The sequence below is a fragment of the Apodemus sylvaticus genome, chromosome 1 (genome assembly GCF_947179515.1).
Source record: "Apodemus sylvaticus chromosome 1, mApoSyl1.1, whole genome shotgun sequence".
Taxonomy (NCBI): Eukaryota; Metazoa; Chordata; class Mammalia; order Rodentia; family Muridae; genus Apodemus; species Apodemus sylvaticus.
The window spans coordinates 144,876,746-144,898,576 of NC_067472.1; the positions used below are offsets into that span (position 1 = coordinate 144,876,746).

At 45.6% G+C, this 21,831-nt stretch overlaps 1 protein-coding gene across 1 annotated transcript in view; it reads right to left on the reverse strand.

Moving 5' to 3' along the window:
• Otud7a (OTU deubiquitinase 7A) overlaps positions 1-21,831 on the reverse strand; it is a 133,443-nt gene that overhangs the window by 15,977 nt on the left and 95,635 nt on the right. Inside the window, exons 6-8 of the mRNA XM_052178464.1 lie at positions 9,374-9,475; positions 3,740-3,867; positions 3,054-3,169 (exon numbers count right to left, since the gene is read on the reverse strand). Of these exons, the coding sequence (XP_052034424.1) occupies positions 3,054-3,169; positions 3,740-3,867; positions 9,374-9,475 (346 nt within the window). The remainder of the gene's footprint in view (positions 1-3,053; positions 3,170-3,739; positions 3,868-9,373; positions 9,476-21,831) is intronic.

A 21,831-nucleotide genomic window follows, 5' to 3' on the forward strand; every position in this document is an offset into this window, starting at 1 on the left:
GTACAGAGCTCCAGGCTACAAATCCTAAGAAATGCACCTTGGGGGAGAGCCAATGTTGCATTATGTTTTCCTTTGTTCTTTCTTCCTAGATTTCCTTTTTTCTTTGGTGGCCAACAAACTTTATAGTCCAAAATGTGGCAGGGGTCAGAAGTCACAAAAACTCACGTAGAACCACCTGAAAGTTATTCTCCAGCCTGACAGCTCTTTACTTTGAGAGGGGTCAGAGTGCTCCTTGTTTCCAGAGCCACATTTGACATCCCAGGACTCGGCCACCAAAATGAAGAGCTAACATCTGCCCACCAGGTCTCCTCACAGTGGTCCCACCAACAACTTCAGGATCCAGGATCTAGCTCAGGCTCGGGAACTGCTTTCTGCTGAGGTCTCCCTCAGCCTGCAGCGCTGCTCTGTGTTTCCACAGCCGTGACACTTCTGAGACACAGCCACAGGCCAGGTGTCTTGTGGAACTTTCCTAGTCTGGGTCTCTCCATTGCGTGACCGTGATGTTGGACGAGGGTCAGGCGGTGCGATCTGCAGGTTGTCGTCCTACAGTGGCAGGCCCTTGGTCACTGGCTCTTCTTCCAGCCACAACCTTTTGAGCTGCTCAGGCCACCTACGCCGTCAGCATGTGTTCCTCGGGGAGCTTGGAACCTCTGCACGTCTCCATTCCTTCCCAAGCCTGTTGGCAGCACTGTGGGCTTGCGGTTTTATACTTTCATTAAATGGTTTATAATCCATTTGTGATGTCAACACATTCATTTGGCTATTGTCGCTTACTTCAGCTTGGTCTGTGTCCTTATGACTTCTCCTTGCCATTCTTTTGGATCACCTCACTGTTCCCTGGCACAAGAAGATGGACCATATTCACACACACACACACACACACACACACACACACGCACTACTGTCCTCTCTATGTGAGTGTGAATCACTTACCGCAGCTGCCACAGGACATGCCACGTTTACTAATACTTTCAACTCCAGTCTGATCTTGACAAAGTTCATCCTACTGATAACTTTCTGCTCTATAGTGGGAAATTACCTGGAAGGATCTCCCCATTCTTAGCATTTGATCTGCTTCCTGGCCTGTGTGTGCAGCCTGTTATCTCTGCTGCCATGCCCAACACTGCCAACCCTTAAGTTTCCCTCTCCATGTGTATTCTTTGGTTTGTGGTTTAGTCCCTGGGAGCTGTGTATGTAGCAGAGGTTGGCCTTGTCTGGCATCAAAGGGAGGGGAGGCCCTTGGTCCTGTGAAGGCCTGATGCACTAGTGTAGGGGAATGGGCGGGAGTGGGCCGGTGGGTGGGGGAGCACCCTCGTGGAGGCAGGGGGAAGGGGGTGTGGGATTGGGGGGGTTCCTCAAAAAATATATATATAAAAAAAATTAAAAAAAATTTCCTCTCTGTCCTTGTGCAAGTGTGCCAGAGTTAGGATCCTTGGAACTGAGGCCAAAACAAAAACCAGAACCAACCCAAAACCAAAAAGCAGGCAGGCCTGGTGGCTGCCTGTAGTCCTAGTCCTGTGATACGGAGATGGGATTCCCAGGGACAGCCGACTAGCTAAGTCAGTCCTCATTGGTCAGGTCCAGGTGCACAGAGAGAACCATTACAAAGAGGCGGGCACCTGAGGGAGACAGCAGGCATTTACTTAGGGCTTCTGCATGCAGCCTCGTGCCTGGACACACGAGGATGCTCACATACTCACACCTCCCCCACACAAAGCATGTAGGTCTCTACATCTGTAGGCTCCGCATTCGACGACTCAACTGAGATGAAAGCACTAAAAGAATTGTATGCGCCTTCTTCTTATTCCCTAAACAATATACGTTTTTCTTCAGAAGTGCCTAATTTCAGGTCATTTGTTAGAGCAATGGAAAACAGACTATCATACATATTGTGATTACTCGTTTCCTCCCTCTGTGCATCACCAGAAGAGATGTGGTCCTCCGGCAGCTGCCTGACACTCATCTTCTCCCTGGCAGGTGTGGGAAACCCACCAGTGAAGGAGACGCTGGGCTGGAAGGACCACACACGACTTGGAAGGCATGGAATGGAAAAGAGCTTACGTTTATTCTCAGGAATGGAGCCTTCAGACGTTCAGATATTCCTGCCTGGACTACAGGTGCTGACACATGACCTCACCACAACAAAGCGACAAGCAGCCCACGGAATTGTGGGTTTCCGCACTGAAGGTTCTAATGGAACACAATTCTAGATGGTACTTCTGTGGGCTCTGCTGGAACTGGCCCTTCAGCTGGAACCTCCAGAGGGTTAGGCCCGGTAGGTGCCAGGCCCACTGTGGTGGGGTGTAAGCACACAGAGGGTGCCTCAGAAGATGAAGCTGAGGCTGGCCAGGAGACACGCATGTCTGTGTTCTCAGTGTCACTGTTCATTCTTCCTGCGGTGGCGGAGACCTTTTCTGGGGTGGTACCTTTCCTTCAGGACAGAAGAGCATGTGCCTTCTGAACGTTCTTGGCCCAGTGGTCCGCAGTGCTCCTGTTGGTCTGGCCTGCTCTTCATTCCCACAGTGGGATACTGGAGCTGACCTGCATTTTCAAGCTATTCCCGAAGGCACACGCAAGACCTTTGTGTTAGGAATACGCGTAGTATCCGTGGGAATCCATTTGGGAAGCACTGGGGTGGTCTGATGAGCTCTTGCCTTCTGTGTGACTTGAAACCACAAACTAAAATGATTAAGGAAAAACTCCACAAACAGCAGCTGGTGTCTTCATACCCTGAGAGGCAATGACTGCTGTAGAAACAACCACTGTCACAGGTCACCTCTAGGCCTGACCATGTCCGAGTCCTCTACCTACTACCGTTTGCTTAGTACTCTGAGCCCGAGGGAGATGGACTGGGTGGCTCTCATGAGATCATGTGCAGGGAGCTTGGGTGCATGAGTCCAGCCTCCCCCAGCCCCATGCAGCTTCAGTGCAACAAACACCCCCTCTCTTTGGCTACCCGGCTAGCAAGCAGGGTCACTTCCCCTTCTCCCAGGCTCTTTGAGGCTTGGGGTGGCCGGGGGCTCGGGAAGACCCATGGAGGGGGTAGCACTCACCCACCGCCCGTGCCGCTGCCGTTCTTGCTGAAGTGTGTGCGGGGCTCGCTGGAGGCCAGTTTTAGCAGCTCTGTCCACTCTCGCTCCCATTCCTCCTCAGTGTACACCAGCCCTGACTGGCGCGAAGGGAAGCTGGTTCAGGAGGCAGCCGCCTCTGTCACCCGCCCTCACCTCCTCCTCCCACAAAGGCAGCCGTACCAAGCCACCCAGGTTGGCCTAAACCCCATTAGGACCCAGACTGGACATATCTGTGAGTGTCCCCCGATGTCCCCCCCACATGTATCTTCGGAAATTCTAGCCCCTGATTTCAAAGCTGGGGAGTCTTCCAATCATCAAGGTCATTCCTGGGTGTGTGGGAATGAGACACCCTGGCTGAGGCTGATGGTTGCACAGTTTAAAGGGCCATCGCACCATCTGACCCCAAATGTAGGCAGATTCTTTTCCTAGTGGAGCAAAGTGCTAATGTCACCATGGCTTGGGGCTGCTGAGATTTCCTCTGGATTGAGGGTGTCCAGAGCTTCACAGAACAGTACATGACTATGGTTCCTTCTCCGTGCCGGGGCACTGTGAAGTGAAGGGAGGCAGCCTTCCTAACCACAGCAGCACGGAGGTGTGGGCAGGCATGCGCTGCTGTCCACCTAGGCTCCCCTGCACAGCCCAAGGCTCCAGCCGAGGCGGGGACCAACCTCTTTGTTCTGCTGTGTCTGCTGCCACCTCCACCTCCGCTTCAGGGCTTCCCGCTCCGCACCTGTCCTCATCATGGTGTAGAGAGCCTTCCGCAAAACCAGGTCCCGGTCATGAAAGCCCCACATTCCTGTAGCCAGGAGGCCATGAGGGGCAGAGGAGGAAGGGACACGAGGAAGCGATGAGCCAGAGAAGACTCAAAGGGCCACAGCCCAACAGGCTGACCTCCCACACCGGTGCAGAGGAAGGGACTAACATATCAGGAAGCTGTTTAGTCTTACCGTGGACTTGGAGCTGCCCCCACCCCATGCCCTTATGTCTGTTTTCCATCAGCTTAGATGAATGAAGTGGAACTTCCTGTTCTAACAGAACAGCAGCAGCTAAGGTTGAGCGTTGCTTCTCTCTGGGACCTAAGGTTCACCACTGTGAACATTTGTCTTGTGTTTGGGTGAAAGCACCTCTGGGGACAAGCTGGTGACATGTCCTCCTGGAGGGCCCCACATCTGGATGGCCCATACAATCCTGGCTTCTCTAAGGCCTCCTAGAGACAATGTGTGAAGTCCTAGCATAGGACATCTCAGCTCTCTGAGAAGCAGTATTAGTTGGTACCACTGCACATGTTTGGGACATTACAGGGGCTTCCCAGGGAGAAAGATTCCATTTTGTTAGGTGTTGAAGGACAGGAAAAAAACGAACCATATATTCCTGAGTACATGCTGTGGGTGGCTGGGACATGGTCACGGTACTCAACCATGAGAAGAGCACTGAAATGAGCTACAGTCATATAGCTACAGGGGGAAAAGGAGAATCCATCCACCTACCAACTCACACTCTCCTTTTCTACCATCCATCCATCTACCTACTACCTACTTAACTTTCCTTCCATCCATCCATCCATCCATCCATCCATCCATCCTTCTATCTATCTCTTCCTCTCTCCCTCCCTCCTTCCATCTATCCATCCCTCCTTCCTTCCATCTATCCATCTTTCCATTCATCCTTATACCTTCTACCTCCCCACTCACTATTCTATAATCCACCCATCTATCAATCCATCCACACACTTTCCATCTATCTATACCCTCACCCTTATGCCATCTACCCACCTACCTCTCCATCATCCATCCATTCACCCACATTCTCACTCATCCATTTACCTATTTGTCTATCCATCTCTTCATCCTTTTATCCATCACCTTGCCCACTCATCTCTCCTGCCCACCTCTCATCCATCCATTATAGGTGCTGAGAATATTTATAGTACAACAAACTTCCTACACTCTGAGAGCATATATTGTAGGCAACTCATAAGCGAGGTAGCTGTGAAGTGAGTACATAATGTACAATGTTCACAACACAAGGAGAGACCAAGCGGGGAGAGGACAGTGTGACAGCAGCATCGGATAAGGTGTGAATGGATGGAGGTGCCAGCAAGAGCTTCAGATGCGTGAAGCGGGGAGCTGAACTGGCAAGCAAAGCAGACGGCTCTTCCCAGGCACTGGTGCGCTTGGCAGAAGGCAGGAGCTCCAGGTGGTTAGGACCAGGCTGGAGGGGAGGAGGCAGGGGAGAGACAGGCTGGCTTGCAAGGAGCTGCAAGCCTCTAGAGCAGTGGTTCTCAACCTGTGGGTCAACTGATCCTTTCACATGGGGTTGCTTACAATCATCAGAAACACAGATATTTACATTCACACTATATATAATTCACAACAGTAGCAAAATCACAGTTAGAAGGTAGCAATGGAAACAATTTTGTAGTTGGGGGTTACCACAAGTTGAGGAACCACTTCACAGGGTTGCAGCAGTAGGAAGGCAAGGACCGCTGCTCTAGAGTGTGACTGGAATTGACCGCAGGTTGTGACCCTTGACAGGCAATAACCCAAGACTGCTGTGGGCATTGTGACATTTCAGGCTTTCGTCTTTCCCTACGGCATGGATGGGGAGAAGGGAGCACCACTGTCCCACTCTCATCTTCAGCCGTGTTTCCCCACCTCCTGGCATCCCCTGGACAGGCTCTTTCCATGCCTCTTTGAAGGTCTTTCTCACACAGGGTTTTTGCCTACCTGGCTCCAGGACAAATGCTATTTGCTTTTTAAAAAATAATTTATTTTTATTTGTGTGCATGCACAATGCACACACACACACACACACACACACACACACACACACACACAGGTGTGCATACACTAATGTGCAAAGAAGGCATCAGATTCCCTGGAGCTGGAGTTATATGTGGTTGTGAGCCTCCCAACATAGGTTCTGGAAACCAAACTCTGGTCTTGGTTTTTGACTAAACTATCTTTATAGCCGTTGACTATTGTTTCTATGTGTGCCCAGTTACCCTGCTCAGTGTCAGGTCTGGCCAGCAGCCGTTCCCTACAGTTCTGGTCCTAGCATGGATACTTAGGGTAGTCTTGGATATATCACATTTTGCTCTGTCAGCCCAAAATGCAAAGCCAGTGCTATTTTTCAAAAATGCCTGGGGTCAGGAGAGCTTCAGTATCCCTTTGGGATACTGACACACAGAGAGAACGCATATTTAAAATATAAAGTTCATTGGTGTTGCCTGTGTACTTTGTTCACAGACCTAATGATAATTTGTTACATTTTAAAGTGATCTTGTACACAAAACAAAAGTTTATGTTGTGGAATTTTCCACTATGGTATCATGTTGATGCTTTAGACATCTCAGATTTTGAATTTTCAGATTAGGGGTGCCCAGCCTGTGCTGGAACAAAGGGCCTGGGGGCTCTAAGATTGCAAAGAAGCTTTGAGAAGAGGGTGCCTCCAAGATCTGTTCTCCAGGTTTTATATGAATAAAGTGAAAAGTACTAGGAAAGTAATATTGAGTGTTCTGACAAATAAGGGCCAACAACCAAATCACAGTCTCAGAGAAGAAAGGCACAGGAAACTCTTTTTGTTGTTGTTGTTGTTTTTTGTTTTTTTTCCGAGACAGGGTTTTTCTGTGTAGCCCTGGCTGTCCTGGAACTCACTCTGTAGACCAGGCTGGCCTCGAACTCAGAAATCTGCCTGCATCTGCCTCCCAAGTGCTGGGATTAAAGGTGTGCACCACCACCGCCTAGCTAGACAGGAAACTCTTAGTGGAATTTTAAGATGGCCATACTCCAGAAATATGTACAACTATTATTTGCTAATTAAAATCAAAAAGGCATGTTGAAAAATTTAAGTAGGAAATGTTGGATTTGGACATGCATGATGGGAATATAATTTCATTTGAAGAGCTGACAAAAGACAGGGAGATGATATGAACCAGTGTTGATAGCGGCCTGCACTGGGGGTGGGCGTGGGGTGGGTGTGGGCGTGGGCGTGGGTGTGAGCGTGGGGTGGGAGTGTGGTGCTGTGATGCTAGTTTTCTCATGAGTAACGCCAGCAGCAGAATCAAGTCTTTCTTTTTCCCTCCCTTCGACCTGCAATCAACCTCTCTCCCTTCCTCCTCTCTCCCTCCCTCCTTCTTTCCCTCCTCCCTCCTTCCCTCTCTCCCTCCCTTCCATTTTTCTTTCTTCTTTCAAATTTGCCATAGTTTCTTTTTCTTTTTGTGGTAGATAACTCCATAAATATGTAGTTGATAGCGAAAGTGTAAAACTCCATATGGATATTTACTTTAAATACAAAGTTTGAGCTGCATAGTATTTGAGTAGCTACCTTAATTTAGCTGTGTGAATTTTTTAAAAAAATGTTTTTGTGAGATCATTATAATAAAGTGATTAATTATTTTTTTTAAAAAGCAGAATGGTTTGAGTTTTAATAACAAATTTTATGTAGTTCAATATATCAGAACATAATTTTCAGTATATAATCATTAAGAATAAATAAGATATTTTATGTTTTGTTTTCTGTATGATGCTTTCGAAGTCTAGGTGCATTTTAGAATTATGTAGTGCATCCATTGGTAACAACTGCATTTCAAGAGTTCCATACTTCACGGCATTGTCAACTCCCATATTGGAAAATGCAAGTTTCAGTGTATTTAACTACAGTGGAAACTTGCAAGTGGGTTAACAGGCAAAACGGGGATCCCTGTCAGAGTCTGTATGTGGATTTCCCCATGAGTTCAGGCGATTGAATGCTTCCTCCCCGTATGTCAGCTTTGAGCTGTGGATCTTTTGAATAATGATTTTAATTTTTAAACTTTGAGATATTTTTTGAGAATTTCATATGATTACTGTATTTACATGCTTTCCCCCTGTGCCCCTCCCTCCAACTCCTCCCATGTCTCCCTCTATCACTGCTCATATTCACGGCCTCTTACCTTTTTCATTGTTGCATATACACATAGATGTATAGCTATCACCTGATGCGTTCACTCAGTGCTGCTCATGTGTCTATATCTTTAGGGCTGACACTTTGGGATCAAGTTGTCCTCTAGGGAGCACATCCCTGAGGAAGACTGAGCCTAGTTCTTGGCAGCCATTGCTTTTGTCATTGTTTTTGGGGACAGGTCTCTGTGTAGCCCTGGCTGTCCTGGAACTCACTGTGTACAGCAGGCTGGGCTTCAACTCCCAGCTCTCTGCTCCTTTGTGCTGGGGTTAAGGGTATGCACTGCCACACCAGGCCTGAAGGCAGTGGCAGAGTGTGCTGTCCCTGCTGTGGGGAGGGTTCAGGGACTGAATGCCTTTGTCTTTACCATTGCTGCCATCAAACCTATGGACTTCCTGCAGGTACTGACGTTTCTGGGCCTCTCTGGGCCTCATGCGAAGGCACATTGTGATGCTCAGAACTCTTCCAGGTGTCCTCTCAGCCTGTCTGTACCAGCAGGCCCCACTATGGTCTAGAGAAGGTATGGGCCTGGCCCTTGTTCAACTCACATTTCACTGGGAGGATATCTTGCCTAATAAGGGCCACATTTTTTTTTTAAAGGGCCATATTCTTATCCAGGGGTCCTGTTCCCTTGACAGAGACCGTCCTCTAGGACTGATGAAGAACTATGGACCTGATGTCTAGACCCCTGGTACAAATCTAGATTTGCCTGTCACATGGAGTCAATCATGGAAGACTGGTCCCAGAGGGGTGGACAGAGATTCTAGGAAGTCCAGCACGACTGTGAATGATCTAGCATTGTTAAGCACACCTGTGTATCTGCTGATGTAGCTCCCGGGGAAGGTAGCGAATCATATGCTATGCATCTGACTGTGTTTACTTGAGTATAGCTATACCTGACTCCTGGTCATCATAGATTGCTGTCTACAGGCAGCTCCCAACTACCCTGTTGTACAAACTGCTCCCAGGTCTTCCTGCTGGAGCCTTACCCTGCATAGCTCTGCCTCTGAACACCCTGTGATTTCTGCCTCTGTGCTTTGTCTGTGTTGTCTCCTGCCTACAGTGTCTTCTTCTCTTTGATATTTCAGTAAAGATACAGCATCATCCAGGAAATCCTCTTAGATTGCCCCAGGCTACCCTCTCTACCTGCTGTCCACGAAGCTCCTGTGCAAGGCCTCCTAGCAAGACAGATATTTACCCCATACTGTTCTGTTTCATCACCAGCCCAGCCAGATCAGAAGGGCCAGGATGGATGTCACAGGCATCCTTCCAGATGACAGCAGCATAGGAGGCTCTACTTGCCAACTGTGCATCAGACAGATCCAGAGCCTGCTGGCCTCTGTTGGCACCGGGGTGCTTACCTAGCGAGGCGGCATGTAAGAGGCAGTTCCCATCCCCTGTCGTGGCCAAAGGAAGAAGCCTTTTACAGCTCGTGCACACAGTAGACCACCAGTTCAGGCGACCTGGGAAGGAAGTTCATTTTAGAACAGATGCTCTTTAGGTAGAGAACAGGCATGTGTGCATGCAGGAGCATGTGTGTGCGTGAAAGATTTCTTTTTCTCAAACCATAGGAAAAAATGGGTTGGGGCAAAATAAACTTTTCTTTCCCTGAGACTAAAAGTTGCATAGTTTGTCTTAGTGTCTGTAAAGTATTTAAGACAACCAGATGGATGGTGGAGAATAAGGAACACTGAAGCAGGTAAGATGTGCATGCCTCCTTAAAGTTAGTTAAATCTCAATCAGTGAGCTTTGCCAAGGTAGTGTACACACTGTAACACTCAAAACAAGCTTCAGGGAGAATGGACTGAATCACAGTCAGACCAGCCCTAGTTGGGCATGATTGGCACATGCTTGTAATCAATACTGAGGTTGAGGTAGGAGGTCTGCATATTTGGGTCCAGTGAGATCTCATTTCAAAGATGGATGAACCAACCAACCAACCAACCAACCAGCCAACCAGCCAACCTACCAACCAACCTACTACCTACCAACACTATACAATATACTCCTTGACACTAAAACCAGATGGAGAATGTATAGGCAGAAATCACTCATGGATATGTAGTAAAATTTTCAACATGTAAACAAATAGTCCTCAGAAATAGACAGCAAGAAAGTCACAGCGGGGCCACGTGAGGTTGATGCTAAGGATGAGCAGCTGGCTTAACACATAAAAATAGATTAATTAATATAACCCATCACAATAAGTTACAGAAGAAGCAGTTCAAATAATCATAACATGAATGGAGAAAAAAAATCTAAAAAAGTCAATAGTCACGTCTGTGATTGATTGAGGCTGGCAATGGGGAGGACTGCCTGTGCTTGAGGAGGAGCACCTGAAAACCCATGGAGCATTCTCAATGGTGACAGCATGACTGCTTTTCTGTTAAGTGAGGGGAAAGCTCAGAATGCCCACTCTTACCATTGTGTGGACCTTCCCAGTGAAAGAAGCTAAGAATACCATTTTGCAGTCACAGATTAGAAAGGAAGAGGTAACAGCCTTATTTTTAGATGACATGATGGCATATATAGAAAATACAAAGGAAATTGCAGAATACTATACTTATTTTGTAAGGGTCATAGGATATAAGACCAATATTCACAAATCAATTGTATTTCTGCATACTAGCAATAATACATGAGGATCACAATAAAAAATATAACAGCATTTATAACCACACAGAAACGACTTAGGCACAGATCTAGTACCCCTCCCTGTTCAGCACTCTGGTAGGCTAGAGAGGGCAAACTGTTGAGGAGAGGTTAAAGCTCTAAACACTCAGGGAGGCACCACAGTGACAAAGGAAGCTCTCCACATACTAAGCATGTGGACTCCCTCCAGACTGACACGCTAAAGGCATTCTCACAGTGTGGTTTCTTACAGAAAGGAAACGATTAATGATATGCACCTCCGATAAACTGGAAGAGATAATTCGTTATCATTAGACCCGCAGCACAAGTGCTAATTATGGCAGGAAAATGACCCTGTGTAGAAGCAGAGTGTGTAAGTGGAGTGAAGAAACTTGAAAGTCAGTACGCGGGTAGATGGAAGTGAATAGCGATTAATGTATAATTAGCAACCTCTCTTGGGGACTAAATTATATGTGAAGCTACAACAAATGTAAATGTCAGCTATAGCACTGATTATAGCAGGCTGTGAAGTCTAAGGCCTTCTATTGGACAGCAGATGGTAAAAATACCAACTTACAGTAATTCAGAGGCGTATTTTCTAACCTGTAATAACTTTCCAAACTATCAACATAATGGAAGGGAAGACAGAATAATAAAAACCCCACACCCTTAAGTAACTCCAAAGGAGGTGGGCTGCTAATACAACAAAAAAGCAAGATGATAGATTTAGATTTAAACAGCAATACATTAAAGTCAATGTTGGCACTTACATTAAATGTGAATGAGCTGAACGCCCGCCCTAATAGTGACTCAGGATGAGTAAGTTCTGGAGATCTACTGCACAGCCTGGCTCTCATCGCTAATGCAACCATATTGGACACTCACAATCCGCTATGAGAAAGGTCTTAAATATGTTCATTCTCACTATAAATGGCCACTGTTTGAGGTGGTGGGCATTCTAAGGAATATAGCTATGTAGTCATTCCACACTATATATGTATATGAAACATCACCTCAAACACTGTAAATATATACAGCCAGCCTGCCATTGTTTCTTGGGCACAGGATAAAGGCTCCTAGATCAGAGACAAATGACCATTATTCACAGCACAGCAAGCAGGAGGGGCAGCATTTCAATACTGTATCTTCTTGTCCCCAGGTCTCAGAGGGATGGTGGAAAGGCAGGCTCAGATGACACTTCTCTCAGTGGTTTGTGTTACCGTCGAGAGACCTGAGGTTTAGTAAACCCAATGCTTTTTGCATTTATAATGAGCTGCTAAAACCTCTGCTGAGAGAGAGACAGAGACAGACACAGACATACACAGACAGAGAGACAGAAATACAAGAAAAGGAGAAAGAAACAGAGGGGAGAGAGAGAGAGAGGGGAGAGGGGAGAGAGGAAAGGGAAGAAAAAGAGGAGAGGGGGAAAGGGAGAAGATAAAGAGGAGAGGATAGAGGGGAGATGAGAGAGGGGAGAGGGGAGAGGACAGAGATTTCATTTCATCTGGTGAGTGGCTGACCAGTGCAAAGCTTCCCTTTCCACAGAGCAGACCACACCCCTCTTTATAAGGACTTGATTTGCTGACAGCTCTCCCTGTGGTGGTTCTAAACCATGCTCCCACTCCACTCCCTGCATCTCTCCGGCCAGGCCATCAGCCTCTCTCTGCGTGTGTATTTAGTGAAAAGCCTTTTACAGGTAAAGCCACATCATGCCGAAGGGACCCAAAGTCTTGCTAAACTTCTTCCCCCTGTAGATTTTGCTGATGCTTCCAAGGATCAGGTGGTGCAGACGGGGTTGCCTCTCAGAGATTCGCCTTGTGGAAACTTCTTTGTCTAGATCTCAGCATCTCTGCAGGTTTGGCAGCTTGGAGGAGTAAGATTCTGACTGTCTCTTTTTCCCCTGGGTGAGGCAGACAGATCCACCATTAGCCCGTCTATTGATTTATTTGGGAGCAGGAGACTACAAGTGCATTATTTCTGGTAGTAATTCAGTTTGTATCACTGGAATAAATCTGGCATTGTTGAAATACATGGATGGGTTCACTTTGTTAAATATTTTGTATATAATTATGTCATGATTATTCATGAGTGTTCCTGGGCCTATTACTTGTCAAATGGAAGGGGAACATCCAAGAATACTACTAACTAGCTTCCAGAGGCATCTTGGGATTATAAGAAAAGTGGAGACTGATCCTTTTCGGGAGATCTTATTCCCCATGCTGCTGCCCAGTGTAGAACTGTTTACTGTGTGAGTCTCTCAACAGTCTCCTAAGTGCTGGGCTTGGCCCACTGATGCCTCTGCTAAGCTGAAAGCTGGTGGCATCCGCTGGACTGTGGGAGCTCTTCTGCTCTGATATTAACTCCATAGAACCCAGAATGGGTCTAGTCATCCAGTCTCTGAGTAGGACTCGAGGATGCTCCTGTAGATCTGGCTAACATTTTCTTGATGAAGCTGCTTCTCTTCGTCGTGATCCTTGGGCTGCTGTCAATGACACAGCAATTCATCTACACGTGGAGAGCTACGCCCTGGTAGGTTAAATTCTATGGCAGATCTCAGCTGCTAATCTAATGTCTGAGCCACTCATATTGAAGTGCACCCTCAACGTTTGTTCTATGAGGGGAGCAACTGGTATGGAGTGGCCTGCAGTGCCTACACCTCTCAGATGTCACCATGGTCACCTGCGCCCTCAGCAGGTGCACATGGCAGCATTCCCACCATCTTGGGGAAACAGAATAGAAGACTCTAAGATAGTTCTTATGCAGAGGTGGCCACTGTGTGCCACACATGCCTGACCACTGTCATCAGAGGGGGATGCAGGGCTAGGATCTCCTCCTCCGAGCAGATTTCCATCTGGGCCTTTGGCACTCCCTCCCCGATGCTGACCTTATCAGGAACGTGAGCTGCAGCTATGGGGCCCAACCCACCACCTCTGGCCACATTATCATGTCCTTTTTCTATGTTGTATTCCACCACAGCATGCTCATTGTCTCAATAAGCTAGGTGAAATCCACACGGCAGTGGATTAGTGTCTAAATGTCATACCTAAGTGAAAACTAAAACTCATAACTTCGCGTTTAAGACGGGCAAACCTGTCCTTTGAGGTGCTTGAGAGCCAAAGTGTGTCGTCCTAAGCCAGCAGGAATAAAGTGGCCAAAGGAACGCTGATACTTGGGGAGGTGTTCCGACAACGTGGTATTTACCCTTACCTGTGTCCCACTACGAAAACCATTTTTTGACTGCTGTACAAATTTTTTTCAATATGTTCTGTCAAAACTCATGTGTAGGCTCCAAGTGAGTGAAGATCCTACTCTGCATCTCATGTCTCCTCTGTGCTGCTGGAGGAAGCTCCTCACACTCGGGTCTGCACACTCATCCTCAAGCTTGGCCTGCCTGAACTTTACCCCAGGCTTAACTATTCCCTAGCTCCTCCTATGACTGCCAGGCACCACTGGGCAGTGACGCTCACCAACTGTGTGTCTCTAGTCCTGGTTCTCTTCCTGTTTCACAGAGGTCTCCTCACAGGAAACAAAGGCCAGGTGAGAAACTCCACCCCTCAGCCCCTGTGGCATACAGACACTTCCCTCACAGGCAAATCCCCATCAAGCCTGCTGCTTGGCTCTTCTCATTTCTTGACATTTCAAGACACCTGGCTGGGACAGCTCTCAGATGACAGGTCATATCACCTATATGCCACCACTAAAGGCCTCTGATCTCCACATGATGTCACGGTCTGGCTTTCAACCTTTGCCAGTAGACATTTCTTTCCCCCTCCTAAATGCCTCTGTAGTCGTCTATACCTTATGTATATGACCCCATGGCAGATCAGAAACAGTCTTACTCAGCTCTGAGCAGGCCCAGAGGTCAGATGTTTAACCACGGTTACTGATTTCATCTTGCTGATATGTCAGAGAGGAAATATGCCAATAAAAGGCCAAACCTATGGTCAAATGCTCGCACTTTAGCAAGCAGGCACCAGCACCTCAAGTCTGACCTCGAATAATAAGTGCCTTATGCAAACATCTGGAACACAAGTCCCAGTGACCTATAGGACCCAGACAAATGTCCAGACTCAAGAAAAGCAACATGTGGTATAAAATTTACTACTTAACAAAGGTAATGAGATGTCTACCACTAAATCCAGAGATGCCTGGCCCATGGGATAAACCCAAGCAACCCCACCCACCAACTACTATAAAATATTTCCATCCTCTGTCAGCTGGGTATCTCTGTCCCACCTGCCTTCTTGCAACAGTCTTTGCCTTTCTGTGTCTTGAGTGATTCAGCCACTGCCATCAGCTTTGCACACACACAGACACACAGACACACACACACACACACACACAGACACACACACACACACACTCACACACACACACACACTCACACACACACACACACACACACACACACACACACACACACACACGCGTGCGCGCTCCTCTCTGATCCAGGATTCTCAGGTCTTCTGTCAGTATGCACGAAACCAAGCAGATGGATGTAGTTATCAGCTGCAGGCGGAGTAAACTCTCAGACACTGCAGTTCTTGACACAAAGCAGACTTTTTCAGATATGTCATGAGATTCTGAATTCAATACCCACTGGGGAAGAAAGCTGAGAAAATATAACAGGATGAGCAGAAAATCCTGGCACACCAGCCATGAACGTGAAGTGGATGGAGCCTTCTGGACTGCAAGGCAGTTTCAATTCAGTGCTCCCTGACTGGAGTTATGGGATGAACCTCCAGAAGGAAGGGTGGGGCTCTCTAGAGAAATGTAGCACCATTAACAGCCTCCAACTTTATCTGCATGATATCTAGATGCCAGGAAAAAAAAATCACCAGCCACATAAACAATTAACCTTTCAGACTTCAAATGAGGTTACGGAAAAAGCCACATAGCCGTCCATCTAGAGTATGAATTAGCTGACAGAGACTTTGAAGTAACTTGGATAGAGTAAAAAAAAAAGTAGAAGAAATAGATCAAATAACATATTAGGACAAATACAATGTTCAAAACATTTCCAAGTTGAAGATATAAATTTTAGAAGGTCTGTAAACACAAGAAATAATACAACTTAAATTACAAAGTACAAATACAAATCAATACAATGTAAACCATGCCAAAGCACACAGTGAAGCTGCCAAGAATTACAGACAAGATCTTAAATGCAGAGGAAGGCTTTGAAAGGGTGATAATGAGAAAGCCAGACCGTAATGCACATAGTCTTGGAGGTGCTGATGAAAACAGCCCAGACCAGGGTCTGGACTGAGACAAACTGTCTTCAACAGCAAAAGGAAAGAAAAAAAGCAAAAGGGAAACAAGGAAGCCTCTTGGTAGTTCCACCTCCCCTAGGAAACCACAATGCTAACACCACGGAGAGGAGCTGCCTGGACTCTTCCTACTGAGACAGGAAACAACGCTCAGCCCTGACCAAGGCTTGAGCCAGGCCAGTTCTGTGAGAGGCAAAAGGACAGAGTACAGGGAATCAAAGAGTGAGGCTGAATCCATCACTAGAAGAAATGGTTTTATATAGAAAATACCTAGGAATCTACAAAAACGTCTTGATCTGGGAGGTGGTGGCACACGCCTCTAATCCCAGCACTCTGGGAGGCAGAGGCAGGTGGATTTCTGAGTTCGAGGCCAGACTGGTCTACAGAGTGAGTTCCAGGACAGCCAGGGCTACACAGAGAAACCCTGTCTTGAAAAAACCAAAAATCCAAAACAACAACAACAACAACAACAACAACAAAAACCAAAAAAAAAAAAAACCCTCCAAAAACGTCTTGACCTAATAAACAATTCAAGTTTATCAAACCATAGGCTACAAAAAATTAACAAAACGATGCCAACAATGAACTTAAAAACATAAACATTTAAGTACATATCTGTCAGGGATGTCTGGCAGATTTCCAGAACACTACTACCATTGCTCTTGGTTACCCAGAAGTACTTGATAGCAAGATACTATTGCTCAAGATTACATACTTGGGTTATTGGACAATGGCGTCATCAAGCTGGTACTGATCTGGAGGCTTCATCCATATTGGCTAACTTTCATAATGCCAGAAGATGCTACACGGGCTGCTTTTGGGGAAAAGTAATTATCAGCCTTACTGACTGTGAACACTATAGGCTACCATACGGATGCCAAGTCACGGCTGTGGATGCGATACTGGCACGAATGTAGCCAGCCACAATCTGATCGAACGTAAGGCACTCCACGAGACAGAACACACAGCTGGTATTTTTTACTGGACTTAGATCTTAGAGTAGAACCCACCATTATTCTGCTAAGTGGACACGGCATCAAACTGCCCTATAAATACTTACCTTTATATAGATTGGCTCAGATCGCCATCCTTATCAGAGAAGCCGCTCTCTGTTTTCCAATAGATGGGTCTTAACATAGAGACTAGCAGCTTGCCCAAGTGCAGAGAATAAGATCTTGTGGAGTTCTTAGCCCTAACTAGGCCTCTGTATCATACCTCCAAACTCAGGGATCATCATGGAAGGGAGAGGAAAGATTATGAAAGAGCCAGAAGTTGTGGAGGACTGCTGAGAAACTGTGTTCCTGACACGGCAGGCCTACTGTGCATAAGCATTTGCAGCAGCTTTGACTGCACGTAGGAAGCTTGCACAAGATTGGGTCAGCCACAATGCCTTCATGGACAGGGCGGTCACAAGGCCCACCACTAGCTGAGGAGCTTTTGGCAACTGTCTGCTGCTGGGGGAAGGAGAGTCAGTTTCCTTCAGGGATGTGTCCCTTGATAGGCTCCTCATGTTGTAGTGGAGAGCTGTACAGCCGGGTGCAGACTGTCTATGCTAACTAGATCCAGTGAGTTAAAAAAACAAAACAAAACAGTAAATATACCTGGGAATGAGAAATGGCGGTGGGGTGAGGGAGGTGTTGCAGAGGAGGAAGTGGGGGTGGGCTTGAGCAAAACACACTGTAAATGTTTATGAAGTGTGCAATTTTAAATAAAAAACTATTTTAGAAAAGTGAGTAACCAATAAAATCTGAAAGAAAAAGATTGAATAAAATCTGGATACTCATATCAAAACTGTGTGGACTATCAATGGAGGGATGAGATTAGATTCACACAAGTAGTGTGAGCATTAGTGGATCCATGGAAAAAGTTCATGTTGTCTTTGTACCATAATGTTGTCTTTGTACCATAAGCACAAATTAATTTGAACTAAATCATAGCCATAACCACCCAACTAAAACTTGTAAAGATTCAGAGTCCCAAATAAAAAGCTAAAACTGCAATATGTCCTAGAAAAATGGGACAGAATGTTATTGCCAAAGAACAACTTTATTGAAATAAAATGTCCATTCAAAGATGCCAATGCCAAGTGAGGGGCGTGCATCTTAGAGGGAGCTGAAGGTGGGAAGAGCAAACAACCAAGTAACAGTGGGCACACGAGCTCACAAGAATTTGATCATAGAGGAATTATAGATGGTCAGAGAGGACACAAAAAATATCCTCAATATTGATAGCCATCAGATACCACAGACTGAAACTGCAGAAAGCCGCTGACTCACACCCTGCAGATCAGTCTCTCACAGCAAAACTGGAGACACACAGCAACTAGACTTCATGTGCGTCACAGCTGAAAGTGGAAATGGCACCATGATGTTGGAAAACCTTTTGGCTAACAATCACTAACAAACCTAAGCATATGTATGCCACGCAATTCAAAAATTCTATTTTTGGGTATTTCCCCGAGAGAAATGAAAATGGAAGGCATGCACAATATCACCCAGAGCAGCCTCACATCTCAGTAAAGCCAGTTGCTAACACATCAGAGGCTTTGCTTCTGAGATAATCAACACTTAATGATGATCTTGGGGTATGCTTCTAGTGAATTTATATTAGTCTATTTTCTGTGATTATAACGAATTACTTGAAGCTGAAAACAAACCAAAGGGCTCTATTTAACATGCATATTTTTATTCTTGGCAATTGCATACACAAACAAACACATATATATATTCCTATATATACTCATACATATTATACATATTCTATATATAATATAAATTTTGGTTATCTCTATCCCCATCTCCCTCTCTTTCTCCTCTGTCTCCTCCTGAGACCCTTCTCCTTCTCAACAAGTTCCCCTTTAACTTTGGTGTGCTTGTGTGTATGTGTGTGGGCGTGTGTAAGCATGCATGCATGTGTATGTGAGCATGTGAGTGTGTGTATATGTGTGAGGTGTTGCTCTCATGATAATGGGCAAGGAATTATTTACTGGTACTTGGGCAACTAACGTACCAGTGGCTGTACCACTGAACACAGTGAGTCTCATTGCGTCAGACATTGATCCCTCAGAGTGGTGGGGCCTCACGAGCCTCTCCCTAACCCATGATGAAATGTCCAAATCTTTCAGGACACAAATTTTTGAGGCTGTAAGTTCAGGACCACATAGATGTATCTGAAGGCCTCATGGCTGGATGACAACATGGTAAGAACACATGTTAGAAGAACAGAGCTGTCACATACTGAGACAGGAATTCATCAGACTTCAGGGGTCAAGCTCAATCTTTTATAATGATTTATTATCATGGGAAATAGCCAGGGACTCATAGTCACTACAGTATTCCCTTTTGAGAGTAGTACCCCAAGTGGAAAAAAAACCCCACATCTTCTTAGACATTATGCCTTAAAGGTACACCTGCTACCTCACAAACCTAGGCTTCCAACATGGACACACTGAAACCATAGCAACCATTTAGTTCAGCCATTCACCCTGGTCTTTACTCAAGAAAAATGAAAATAGGAGTTGTACAGAATAGCCCCAGAAGCACGACTTCTCCACAGACCATTTGCTGATAGGTCTGCGATAGCATCCTGGACCATCCGCATGAGCTGTGACCTCAGCCTGTCTTTGCACAAGGATCTGGGTCAAGGTATCTCCATTCACTCTTTCTTGGGAGAAAGAAAGCTCCTAGACAGCCTCACCCAAATAAAGGTGCAAGAGGCAAGCAGTGAGGTGAGGGAGCTGCAGAGGAGTGAGGCAGGTACCGTCGTCAAGGTGTTGCCATAGTGACTGCTCCATCTGGATAGAGTGCATTTGCACCTAATAGCTTTTCAAGAGAATGTGTTCGTAGATCATCTGACAATGGTATGTAAGTAACATAAACGTCATTTATAAGCTGCTTCTTGGTTATTAAAATTGTTCAAGTTTATGAACCAAGGTGACATATGTTCATGTATCTATACATATACTTTTTCATGTTTATGTATGTTTGTCTGTATGTATATGAACTTGAATTATGTTTATATAACAAATTTCTAATATTATATAAAACTACTTATATAACATATAACATAACATCATTATATGTTATGTTAATTATATCATATTTTATTTGGGGAATAAAGTCACCCCTCAGGACTTTCAACTATTTGTGAGTTTCATTTGAATAAGAACATTTTTTTTTATTTTCTATATTCTTTGTTTACATTCCGAATGCTTTCCCCTTTCCCAGTCCTCCCCACCCCCCATCGGTCTCATAAACCCTCTTCCCTGTGCCCATTTCCCAAACATTTAATATAGACATTCCAAGACATTGTAACAAGCATCTCAGTTGACATTTTCAAGGGACCAAGCCATGTGTGGTGGCTCACACCTGTAATCCCAGCACTTGAGAGCGAATCCTAAGTACTGCCTTGAGTTCCAGATCAGCCAGGGTTACATAGTGAGAATCCCACGTCAGCCTGGGGTAACAAAGTGAGTCTCTGCCTCAAAAACGGGAAAAGTCCCCAAAAGACTGCAACCACAAAAGAGACTAATCCTAGCAAGCTCTGGACAGCTGCAGGTCATTGATTTGCAATTGATTTTTTTTTAAAAAAGGTGTTAATGCTTTTAAAATAAAAAAAATGAGATATGAATGTAAAGACTCCAGCTTAGTTGTAAATTAAGGTTCTCAAAAGCATAGTCAGTTTAGAGCCAGCATTCGAACAAAATTTAATATAATAAGCTTGTCAGCACTCTTGTTTAAACTGGTCTCTGATCTGCTCCTCAGTGCTGCCTGGTTAATATTCAGTGATTCTGTTTTAATGATGTGTTTTATTGGCACAAACTAACAATGCCCTTAACTGTAAATGAAATAGGTATTGCGTGTAATAAAATACGCGCTACAAGATGAAATAGATATGAAGATGCTAATGCTTATGCTAACAATGAGCACATTCTTACCACCAGCAATTCATCTTACTGAAGCGGAATAAGAAATACGATTAGGGGCCTTAATTAACAGTATCCGTGGAGGGTCTGTTGGAGGCATAAGTGGGAGTAATATTCAATCACTTAGTAACTCTTTGTCTCTAGGCTGTGTAATAACGGCACTCTGTCTCACTTGACTTTTAAAAGTCTCTTTATAAAGTTCTAGGCTGGGAGATATTAAAACTATGTTACTACAAATTTAAAATGATATGTTTTAAAAAAGGCATAATAATGGACACATTCATATGAATGTAGGCGTCCCAGCCTGTGTCTTAAATAGCATCTACTGTGCAAGGATCTCAGCAGCAGTCCACACACAGTGGTGGGGAAACAGGGAAGGGAGTGGCTGGTTAGGTTTTGTCAACTTAAAAACACATTCTAGCCATTTGAAAAGAGGGAACTTCAACTGAGAAACTGCCTCCAGCAGATCGGCCTGGGGGCAATTTTCCTGATTAATGATCTATGTAAAGGACCCAGCCCACTGTGGGTATTGCCTCCTTCGGGCAGTTGAGCCTGGAGTGTGTCAGGAAACAGGCTGAGCTCGCCTCTGGAAACAATTCCTATGAAGGCCTGCTGCTGAGTGGATATTTGAGTCCTTGCCCTGAGTGGACAGTCTGAGACCAAGACGTGTAGGCCAAATAACCCCTTTCCTCCCTCTTCCTGGCATGGTGTTTCATCACAGCAATAAAAAGCAAAGTAGGACAGGTATTATGCTAATGAGACAGGTGGTCTGCATATAAGAGGAAGAGCCCCATGGTTTGTCGAAAACCATCACTTTCCCCTCTCTAATAAGGCAGGGAGCAGGATGGGTTAGTGTGTCTCTCCATCCTCTCTGTCTCTTCCTATTTTACAGAGAAGGAAACTGAGGCCCATAAAGAATAAATAACTTGTATATGCTGGCAGGAGACACAGCTCATCCCAGGAAGATCAGGATAAATGATGGTCCCGTCTGCTT